The sequence below is a fragment of the Centropristis striata genome, chromosome 7 (assembly GCF_030273125.1).
Source record: "Centropristis striata isolate RG_2023a ecotype Rhode Island chromosome 7, C.striata_1.0, whole genome shotgun sequence".
NCBI lineage: Eukaryota > Metazoa > Chordata > Actinopteri > Perciformes > Serranidae > Centropristis > Centropristis striata.
The window spans coordinates 33,509,200-33,521,440 of record NC_081523.1 but is presented as its reverse complement, the minus strand read 5'-3'; the positions used below and the strand labels follow the sequence as shown (position 1 = coordinate 33,521,440).

Here is a 12,241-nt window from a genome sequence, read left to right as displayed (position 1 = left end):
AAACAATCAAGTCTTATAATCATGCATGCATAATGTTTCCTGTTACATTTAGCTGCTGGGGAAACATCTTTATGAAACTCACTTTTAAGCATTGTGGTCACAAAACTAAACAGATAGGAATGATGTACACAGTCAGGTTCTTTGGTAGAAGCCTCCTCACAGTGAACATTTTTGTAATTTCAGCTGGTTGAAAGGTTTTTGACAAACTGGGATGTGACGTTTGTGTCCTCAACCCACAATTATCATTAAAAAACATGGAATATTCTGTGGTTACACATTACAAATGCTCGTCTTTCATGCTGTCTTCCCTGGCATTTGTCTTTCTTTCTTTCCTTCCTCCTCCCTCTGTCTCTGTCCTATCCATCCTCTCTCTTTCTCTGTCACTAATTTATATTTGTTTACTTCTCCTCCAGTTTTCTGCTCTGTCAGCCTGTTTATATCTTTTCCATTCAAGTTGTTTTTTTGTTGTTTTTTTTCACTGTGGATTTGACACAGTAACTTTACCCTGCAGGGGAAAAAACAAACTTTGACATTTCTTTCTTTTCTTACACAATTATGGAGCAAAAAAAACAAAACATGAAGAAGTTTTTTTAATCTGTGGAATCTAAATTGAAATGAATTGAATTAGGAGCTCGTCTTTCACAGAGTCGCAGCTAAATGAGATCGTGCTGATTGCAAATTAGAGACGTTTGGCCACAAACTGGTTTGTTTTACAGATGGAACGACTCTTTTACATGGCATTGTTTATCATGACAGGCTTGTGGCAGCCTCTGCACAGTCACATACACGCACACACACGGCTGTTACTGTGTTTATGAGGACCTGCTCTGCCTTTACATTACTTACATAAACATTTTCTCTAATTTCAACAAAAAATCTTTTTAAAAAGATATGTCTGGCTGAAGTTATTGTCTTATTTATTCATTAATGCAACATGTGAGCCCAAAGTAAAATACCTTGTTAATTGCTTGATGGACTGACATGAAATCTACAACAAAAAGTTAATAGTCTTCAGAGGATAAGTCCTGAAGACTTTGTTTTCTGTGTCTGCTAATATACCAAAATCTGGACAACTGATAATATTTGTTTGTCCAAAAGTTTAGCAGTTTCCTACATCAAATGTCCAGCAGATTAATGCTTAAATGTGCAAGATTTTAGTGAACCAGTGCACCAGTATCTGCTCCAGTTTCTATAATACTACCCCTCAAATAAATATGAACTGGATTGGACAGGTTGGATGATTGACCAAATTCATGTGAATAACTACATATTCATAGCCTGGGTATACCCAGACTGCCTTGCGCGCTTGATTTAATTTCGAACTGCGAAAGGGTCTGGAAACCAGAGGGATTTCTTAGCCCTGTTTTAGGGATCCAATCACAGAACGGGGAGGGACTGCAAGACGATGACGCGTACTACCCGGCAGACGGAAGCTTGTAGTTTTCTTACTGATCCAACATGGCTGCAGCAGACGCGAAACTCTCTTTAGCTGTAGATGGTGTTTTAAATAGTTTAGAGCGAAAGTTGAAAGGCGAAAGGTCTCTCGGCGGCTCCGCTGTCCCCCGGCTCGTAGCGAGATCACCGGCGTTACGGTACTGGGGCTAATATCGGTAGCGCTACGCTAGCGGCGTTAGCGGTAGCTATTAGCCCCGCTATTGTAACGCCGGTGATCTGGCAACGAGCCGGGGGACAGCGGGGCCGCCGAGAGACCCGCAGCAGCTTGTTTATTGCCCATAAAATCAGTGGATGTGTGTGGCTGAATGACATGAGGGGGAATAAAGCGTGAAAATAAATAATCTTGCAGAAAGCGAGAACTGGAGAAGCGAAGCAGCAAGCAACACTCTCTCACAGACACACACACAACAAACATCAATTTCTGTAGCTCTACTACGTCATCTGGTATAACTGATCTGACTGGCTAAGAGCTACCTACAGACGCTTTTGATAGACATTCTAAGCGCCCAATAAACGGCTCCGGAGGATCGTAAACCACACCTCCTCTACAGAGAAATGCATTGTTGGTTCCCAGACCACATCTCATTTGAGATTAGTCTGGTGTTAGCCAGGCTAACATATTCATCTATTGCACAATACATTCTAGCCAAACACAGTCACCCATCTGTACTTTCTTTCTAAGACAGGAAAGGCCATAATGCTGTAACAGCTGACATTAAAACGAGCATTAAGATTAAGATTCCCTTCTCAGTCCCACAACGGGGAAATTCATCCTCTGCATTTAACCCATCCCAGCTCACATTTTCCCAGTTTTCATCCAGCCTACTATTGTCAAACCTTCGTAAAGGTTGAATGTATTGTGGGACTTATGTGTCAGACTGCTTTTAGCCAGGTGTACCTAATAAACTGGCAAATGAGTGTACAGTATATTGAAATAGATCAAGCCTTGTTTCATATGGTGATACAGAGGCTAAAGTAATGTGGTGCACTAAAGCCAATAATGGATTGATTTACCAGTTTGACATGGATGATTTTGTTGTTAATTCTTCCACCATGTGAAGGCTGTAAAAGACCAACACAACAAACCAAAGTCCTGTGCTTCAACTAACAAAAACTCAGATTTTAGATTACATAAATTGTCTCAATCGATTTGAAGACATTTGGTCCCCTACAAAACACACAGATATAATTATGAACCAACACACACACACTGGCAGAGGGCAAAGCTTTTGTTCCAGCCTGCAGTGAAAAAAGTTTGTTCACATCCAAATTATGTGAAATCAGATTACGCTTCTTTTGTACGAGCTGAAAGACAGCAGCTCTGCTCTAAATTAAAGACAGTTTGCTACTAACTGCATTTGGGTTTTCCATGGCATCTTTATCTGCCGATTGTGCCCACAATAGAATGAGAGTGACGTCAAAACTCTGCAGCAGAGACAACAGGACTGTGACTTTGTGCCCTCAGTGGAACAGACATTTAACATTTTGACCTTATTGGTACAGTGAGCACTGACGAAGCACGTCAGACTGGGAACTGGCCAGTCCAGCCACAGTTCCCTGTAGCTGTGGCTATTTTCTGTATCTGGGTCCTGCAGTCTGTCAGTGAAGGAAATGTAGGCTCTATTTTAATCTTGGCTTGAATTGCCATAAACAGTTTTTTCTCTCATGTATAGAGTAAAACAATTTATTATAATAATAATAATAATTATTATTATTATTATTATTATTATTAATATAATAATCTATTTATAGAGCACTTTTCAAAACACATGTTACAAAGTGCTTTACAAAGAAAGTTAAAAACAGACATTAAACAACAGATACAAATAATGTTAGAAAATGACATATTTCTGTGCAATTAAAAGACAGTTCAAGGGAAGGTAAAGTTCAGGTAAAATCAGGAAAGACTCTCCAATAAAAGTATGTTTTAAGAAAAAATTTAAAAGAGATCACTGACCCAGCCGACCTGATTTCCTCGGGCAGGTTGTTCCAGAGCCTCGGGGCCCCGTCTGCCAACACTCGGTCCCCCTTAGTTTTCAGCCTCTGGAACAGTCAGGAGACCTCTGCCCGAGGATCTAAAAGTACAGACTGGTGTGTAGGGTGTTAAGAGGTGAGAGATGTAGCAGGTAGTTAGGCCATGAAGGGCCTTAAAAGTAATCAGTAAAATCTCAAAATCAATTCTAAAACATATTGGGAGCCAGTGTAAGGACGCTAAAACATGAGTGATGTGATCATATTTCTAGGTTCTGGTTAAAAGATCTGGAGTCGATGAATGGATTTTTGGTTCAGGCAGATAAACAAGTTGTTGCAGTAATCCAAGTGTGATGAGATAAAAGCATGAAAATTTTAAGCCAAGATTGAAATGGATATTGTGGAAGTGCCTTGGAATAAAGTCAGTCCATATACACGTCTGTTAAGCTTAACTACATGATGAAAAACCATGACATAAAGTTGAAAAACTATTACTTCTCTGCATGCTAATGTCACACACCTGTGTCTGCATTGATTGTGTCATTTAAAACCCAAAATTGACGCCTTGTAAAAGTCAGAGTTCAGCAGTAGACACACATTCTCCTATACACTCGCACACACACACACATACAACCTCCGAGGAGACATACAACATCACTACCAACACTATCAAAGCACACACACACAAACACACACACACCCTGTGGTTGTTTACTCATACACGTTCCATCCAATCACAGCCTGTCGTTTGACGCTCCGCAGCCCGGCCGCCGCCTAACAACAACAACATGTTCACCGACGGAGACAGTCAAATCACTTCAGGGGGACTTGTCATTGTCTCTCTCTGACTCTTCTCTTTTCCTTCTCTGTAACACCTTTATTCTCACACAAGTCGAGGAGAAAAGAGCAAGGAGATAAAGTAGAAGTAGAGGAAACAATGGAAGAGGTGAATGTGGGAAAGAGGGCAAGATAGACAAAGAGATGTGCAGGACAGATAGAGGAGAGGAAAAAGAAGTACAGTTTAAGGAAATAGAAATGGAAGGATCAAGAAAGGAATGGGGAAAAAAACGTGTGAAGGAAAGAAAGAATAAAGGAAGAAAGTAAAGACATTTCCTCCACCTCTGAAGTAAACTCCTCTGACTTCACATCTCTTCTTTATATGACATACTATTATTACCGTTATTATAATTGCCTCTATTGATTTTATAAGACTTTATTATCTCTGGTAATTTATCGTCATTGATTCCTAACAGAGCTTTGGCAACATAATCTGAACTGTACTTCATACCAGTAAAGAGAGGAAGACAGAACTGCACTTAGAGGAAGACACAAACACGAGAGTCTCTGGAGTCAAAGCTCAAACTTTTTCCCATTTAAAAATAAGTTTGTTGACGTCAATATAATATTCAATTGAACTGTAAGAATCCCATGTGTAGTCAGGCCATCTGTAAATGTATCTACAACAAATATTTTGTGTATCTTCTTCCTCGCTCCATTTTTGTTCAGAAGAATATTGCTGTCCAAAAAGCTCACTAGTGCACCAAATGTGGATTAATCCACTGATAAAAATTGTCCCTAACAAATGCAATATTCCCTTTTTATTCAGTTCAAAACTTCAGTTACCAGCTCTCTTTGGAAACGACCAGTGTAGCATCAGCAACCGTCAATTAAAAAAAAAAGGTTAACCGTATAAACAACAGAGAAAAACAGAAACAGATCATAATAAAGAAAAAATAACAACAAAAACATGTGACCAATACACCAACAGTGAGGTCCAGGCTTTACTGATCATATATGCAATGCTTTTGACTTATCAAAGCAAAAAGACATCACTTCAAAGTTCCCATTGCTGAAACTGAAAAAGAGCTCTTAAAGGTGTGCGGTTCCTCTCAGGGTGTCCCCTCTGTTTTGTCCGAAAACGCCTTTTATTGGTTGGTTGCTTTTATTGTTTTCATGGGATATATCGACAATAGAGATAGATATAGACTAAAACCATCCTTGAGTAAAACCACATTCAGTATGCAGTATATTTTAACATAACTGAGAGCGCTAAACAAAGTGATCCTGTTCCAACATGTTCAGTCCCTTGTGCATCTGTACCTTTACATAATGACAACTCATTTGAGTTGATGCTTAAATTAGAGATTATACTTCATGTTATTTTCTCTGTATACACAGATGTTTTTCAGGTGGTGTGTGGTTCTGTCCACATTCTTTAAATAATTTCTGGATCAATTTTGAGTTTTCTGTGAAGCTGTTATACTTCATCATGCATGATGAAGACTTACTGTTGAACTGAAAAACAAAGAAAGCGATACAAACTATAAACTATAAATAAAAAACAGGATGGCTCGGAGGGTACTCATGTGGTTCTCATAATGAAGAAGAGAGGGATGAGGAAGAGTGTTGAAACAAGGCTCGAATCAAATAGATGGACAGGCCAGGAAACTGATACAGAGACAGGTGATCTCAATTCTCACCACCTTAAGGTCTGAAAAGTTGCTTTTAAAACTTGTGTAGATTCCTGCTCAGTTTGCATTCCCGTCACACCCCTCTGGAAGAGAACACACCCCTTCAGAAAGAAAGAAAGAAAACACAGACTCTGCAATGTTGCAAACAGCATCTGCATAATTCTCCCATTTCGATGATGCATTTCATGCGAAGACCAAACCCTATTGAGTTGCATTTTTTGTATATGCGATGTTTGTAGCAAAATGAATTAAGTGTTGGCGAGCGGCACATAACGCGGGCGTCGATAGTGCCGTCGGGCAACTTACAAATGGTGTAATTATCTCCTCATAAGGTTATTAGAGGATCAATGGAGCCTGGTGGCCTGATGACAGAGGTGAGCTGATGACGGATGGAAAATGGTTATGATGACCTGATTGCAGAGGGGCAGCACGGCTACATTAGAGGAGGGAAAAAACACAGTATGGTCCTCTTGGATCAGTGATTGTTATGTTCTTAAACATAAGGGAATGAGTCTAGATATACTGTACACGCCAAAGAAGGAAATGTTCCCTGGTCAAATACTTGGCTCGCACAATGAACCTCTACAAGTCTTTCTGCATTGATAATAAAATACAGTACTGTTTGAAATGTTGTAATTGCCTGCCACAAAGCTTTGTGCCCAGTCAGATGTCTGAGAGGACTGCTCTGGATGTTGGAATTGAGACACCCCTTTTTATAAATAGATATGATTTTGTATAAAGGGTTAGTTTCATACATGGACAATAGAACGCTGTACAATGGTTCACACAGACTCAAAACTGAAAGGACAGAAAGAGACAAAGATCCCTCTGAGCAACAGCTGAATAAGAGTGAAATAAATCAACATTCATTGGTCAAAAAAACTAGCATTAAAAGGAACAGGCTCCTGTTTCAGTGCCAGGTGCACAATAATGCCTAAAACAAGCAGCATGTTGCTTTACCAAAGCTAGTCTTCAAACTTTACAATAACAATAGAAAGTTAGTCAGTGGGTTACAACTGTTTGAATTAGATCAGACAATATCAACTCAACCTATATACATATAGTCTGACAAATCACAGATTATTAAACCTATTCAATCTAACCACTGACTCGACTGCAGGAGGCCCAAAGAAAACAGGGCTAACCTAATATTTAGAGCACAAACTGTTGTGGTTAAAAACCCTCAAGGGTCACTGACACGTTAGTGGACTGAAAAACAAATTCAAATGTATTCTCTCCTGTCATGCAACACTGTGGAGACATCGACTAATTGGAAGTTTAAAACATTCTTCTTCTTTTGGGGAAAACTGTATTCCAAATGTAAAACATACATCAGCTGTCTGAAAATAGTTATTATTAAAAGACAGCAGAAAAAAACATCAATATAACCGCTGACTCCAAACTTTTCAATGCCAGTGTAGGTCATTTGTCGTTGTTTTCAAGATGAATTATCTGCCACCATGTTTAATATCTGGTTATGTTTAAGGAACTTCAATGTCTTGGTTAAATTTGGGAAAGGACATTGTTATGGTTGAACTAACATTCACTGTTGGCGAAGGAAGAGACACAAGTGACTCATCGGTGTCAGAGAGAGGAAGTCAAGATGATTCGACTTTCTGTCAGTTGATCATGCCAAGTTTTTCCAAACAAACCAGTTTTACAGAATGAAAAGTGAAACCATCCGCAGTGAGTTAAAGTAAGACAAGCCCTCTTAATGTCATTTCAAACATAATGAAGGGTTATGGAGTCCAGGTCTGCCAGTTGCTCAGACCACAGAAAGAGAGCACAGCTGAATTGTGGGTCAAGTGAGGACAGCTGGCAGCAGCTGGTTCGCCCAAAATCTAATTTACACACTTTTATATAATGTGTTTTTTCCTGTTTATGTCATTGTACTTGACCAGCAACACTTCTGCATCCTAATCCATCCATCTTATCTGCCTCATATATTTATCTTGCTGGCTACTAAGTTTGTATTTTTTGTTACAAAGCACTTATCAAAACAGACACAAAGTGCCTCGCAGAATAAATACAATTCTGATCAAATAAAACACATAAAGACCTTAAAAATACATTAGGCAGCGGATGAATTCACAGTAATTAAAACAATAACTGAAATAAAATACAGATAAAGGTTTACTGAAAGCGAAAATGTAGTCTGGTGTTCTTAATACAATAACAATGAGTAGTATTAGCATTTACCATTATAGTTATGATCATAGTAGTAAGAATACCAGTTATAGTATACTGGTATCTATCTAATATCTGTAGCTTTGTAAAGGAACCACTAGCTGGACTACTTCTTCTAGCCTTGTACTCATACTGTGGTATTGATAGTAGTAATTAATGTCTTAATAGTAGTATTAACTGTAGTTGCAGTAGTAGTAGCAATAGCAGCAGTAACAGTACTAGCACCTGTAGATGGAGTAGAGTAGTATTGGTAGCAATAGTCAACATAGTATTGGCACCAGAAAATGCAATAATGGCAGTAATTGGACAAATAGTATTGGCAGTATTAGTATTTGTGATGCTGTTGAAGCTGTGATTGTTCTAGTAGTCGAGGGAAGAGGGATGAAGTGCAGAGGCAGTAATAATGTTAGGAGTGGTAGCACCATAATCAGTAGCACTAGTAGTATTAATAGTTACAGTAATGGGTTTTCCAAGCTAATGAAAACTCACCAGGGTTGCCATCATGTGGTAACCCACCAGATTCAGGCTGGCGACCTCGTTAGGGGCCTTAGCAATAGCTATAGCTTGAGAAACATTTCTGCGGTCGGAGAGAAGAACAGCATGTCACTGTAACTGTACTAACGAACAGACTCCAAACTGCCTAACGAGACCCATAATTCCATTCACTGGAACCAGGAGCTGCAGTTTGCCTTGGGCTAGCCAGGCGGATCTGGCCTCAGTTAGGACAATGTGGCTGGCTTTCTGTTCTCATCATAACAGCAAAAAATCAAAATTGTGTTTTATTCATCAAGCATGGCACACAGATGTTAATGTGTTCTGGTGACAGACAAAAACTCAAGTATATTTTTGGGCTGCTGCTCTGAAGATTTCAGCAGGCTGAGTTAGCCTAGCTGTTCTTCTTCCCAGGCATGTCCTCCAGCTCCTCCTCGGGATCCTGAACCTTTCCCAAGAAACTCAGATATATAGTGTTCCTCTAGTATGTTATGGATCTGCCTCATTGGACTCTTTCCAGTTGGACGCGTCCAAAATACATCCAATACATAGCAAATCAACTGTTAAATCAAGAGCTTTGCCTTTAGCCTTAGACTGGTGGAGTCCAGGGGGTTCAGCATTCGTCACCTGCTGCCCCATAATTGTTCCTAACAACTTTTCCTTTACCACAAAGGAAAAAGTCACAAGTTCAAAGAAAATGAATAAGGACTTAGGACAATGTTGAACTTTCACACATAATTCACACATCATATTTTGGTTCCAGTAAACGTCCCAGCCACGGTGATGGAAGCCATGACAAGGCAGGAGTCCCTTCAGTCCTTCAGCAAGAATGGCAAACCCTCCTCCTCATCATCTTCCTCCTCCTCCACCCCTTCCACTGCCCTCATGCGCTCCATGGTCTTCCCTCACTCTCCCTGCCCGAGGAATTTCTCTCTGTTGGACAAGGTCGGGGTCGGGGTTCAGTCGGACACCAGTTTTGGCCAGTTGGGGTCAAAGAACCAGCGAGTCCTTGCAAGTCCGACCTCTACCAGTCAGCTGAGCAGCGATTTCAGCGACTGGCACCTGTGGAAGTGTGGCCAGTGCTTCAAAACCTTCACCCAGAGGATCTTGCTGCAGATGCACGTCTGTCCGCAGAATCCAGACAGGTAAGGCTGCATCTATTAACGTGCTTGAGTCAGTCTTTATTATCCAAAGAGTTAAATATCACAAACAGAAACTATTACAGAGTTCTCAGATTATTTTAACTTTTTTTACGACTGACAAGTACTGACAAATTATTGATGCTTTTAATCCATCTGTTCCCACCACAAGCAGCTCAGTATGAAGAATTTATAACAGACTAGTATTGATGAGATGAATTGTTGTGTAAGAAGATGCCAGAGTGTCCCTTTAGCCTGTCCTTTTTAATTTTCTTGACCTCAAAGTGAAAATATCTGTTGACAAAACATTTAGACTAGACTATGATGCACAAGTTGTTTTTAAAGTTAGATTTTTTTGGGGGGGGGTTCATTTTTAGCTTCAAATCAATAAAGATTTTGACAATCAAGAAAGCATTCTAGATTAATGTAATAACTATATACCACATTTGGAACCACTGTTGCAGTCTTGAGATTCCCAAATAGTGTATTTTAATCAAGACTCTGACAGGCAATAAAACACTTTTCTGTAACTTCTGATGGCTAAAAAGAGAATACAATTAGATTTTTCATTCATTTCCTTTTGGCTAAGGAAAAATTACACTTCTACAACACCAGTGTCTGTATATTCTTTTGGATTATGACCAGAAACACTTGTATTTGCATTACCTTGATGAACATGACACAGCATTTGAGTTTTTAAAACCTGTTGTTGCAGTTTTCCAGAGGAACCTGCAAACCAGACATTTAGTTTAGTAATTTATTGCTGTGGCTGTCTCATCATCACACCATTTGTGTGTGACAGAAAGTGGGAGTTTGTGGATAAGAGTGAAGAGAGTGTAAAAGTGTCTGAGTGTGTATAACATCTGCCAACTTAATTATATACAGCGTGGAGGGAGGAAGAGGAGACGTGATGTGTGTGTGTTTGTATTTGTGTGTGTCTGGGGGGACGGAGGATGTATTGGAAATTTTTTGCTTAGCTTTATTTTTTGCGGGGTGAGTCAGAGCGGCGTATAAATCAACGCTGTGCGTCAGTGAGAAATACCTCGCCTTACGGTGACGGGGCCAGGAAAACAGATGCCACTTATTCAATAAACTAATACTCATAGGGAAGAAAAATGTGGGCTGGATATGGAGGGGGGAGCGAGGGTCGATGTGGACCTGCCTGTCAATAGGAAGGTTTTATGGAACAGAGGAGCAGATAAAATTCAGCTGAACAAGCCAAACAGGCCAGAGGCCTGGAGCTCCAAGGCCCCATTGTGCCTCACACTTACGTGGACTGGGGTCAGACCAGTATGCCCATCACAGCATCACTCTGCCCAAAGTCCTGCCACTTTATTCAAGCTCACCTCCTGTAACCCTGGCCAGACAGCGTCTCTTCTAGGGCTTCATCCTGAATGTTGATGACTCAAATCAGTCAAAGGTTATCCGAGTTAAACCTCGTGTTGTCAGTCAGAGCATCAGACTTTAATTTACACTTTTCAACTCCAGAGGATGACAGGATGGCAATCTGCCAAAACATTACAAACCTAGTCTTGTCTTACCAAGATGCAAATCCAATTTGTATGGAAAGAGGGAAAAGGATGATGAATTGTTGAGGGAGGGAAAACGGGTATTCCAAGCCTGGATCTGAACCAGCAAGTCATATCAACTTGGGAAACTCTTTGGGACAGTTCTAGTATTCTCCCATTGACGATTTCCTTCATTAGTGTTTCTAAAAAGGAATTAAAGCAATTATTTAGCAAACATTCAACAGTCCAACTCCCATAAATCTTAAGCTAAAGGCAAGCTGTCAAAACTTCTTCTAAGCTGTAGTTGTTCAAATTTAAACTCTACAGAAGTCTTTAAAAAAAAACAACCCCAAAGAACATTGGATTAGAAGCTGATATGGTGGATTTCAAATTTTACCATATGCTGACTTACCATTTGCCAGCAAGTTGACAAGCATGGTGGCTTTTGCCATTTGGTTATGTTATTTACTCCAAATAATGACCAGTGTCATGACAAAATAAAGAAGCCTTTGGAATGAAACCATAACCCCACACATACGTTTAATTAGTTGTCAAGGGGTTACCTTAAATATTTTTCTTAAAATATATGTCAAATAAACTCTACATTTTCAAGTTTACATGTAGTTAGGAATTTGTACTTTTAGTGAGAAACACAGCCTCTGATTGGTTGACAGACTATACCCAAGGAATGGTATACCTGGTGGTCATTGAAGAGGATCTTGGAGTCCTTCTAAGAGTGCTTCTAGCAGTCATTGAGCGCATCTATACATCCTTTAGGTGGTTATTATGGTCATTGAGAAGGTTCTTGGGGTCCTGTAGGTGGTTCCAGTGGCCCTGAAGAACATTGTACAGCTCATATAGGTGATAAGTGTCTAGGAATCCTATCAGGGGTTCTAGTGGTGGTTTAAGAGTATATTGAGGGGGTTCTAGTTGTCCTTGAGGAGATTCCAGTAGTCATTAAGGAGTTCTTGAGCTAGTTTTTGTGGTCATTAGGTAAGATTGTCTGGGCCCAATCAAG

The 12,241-nt window shown here is 39.9% G+C and overlaps 1 protein-coding gene across 1 annotated transcript in view; it reads left to right on the top strand.

Annotated features, from left to right (window-relative positions):
• prdm6 (PR domain containing 6) overlaps positions 1-12,241 on the top strand; it is a 118,485-nt gene that overhangs the window by 83,024 nt on the left and 23,220 nt on the right. The window contains exon 8 of the mRNA XM_059337382.1: positions 9,340-9,721. Within this exon, the coding sequence (XP_059193365.1) occupies positions 9,340-9,721 (382 nt within the window). The remainder of the gene's footprint in view (positions 1-9,339; positions 9,722-12,241) is intronic.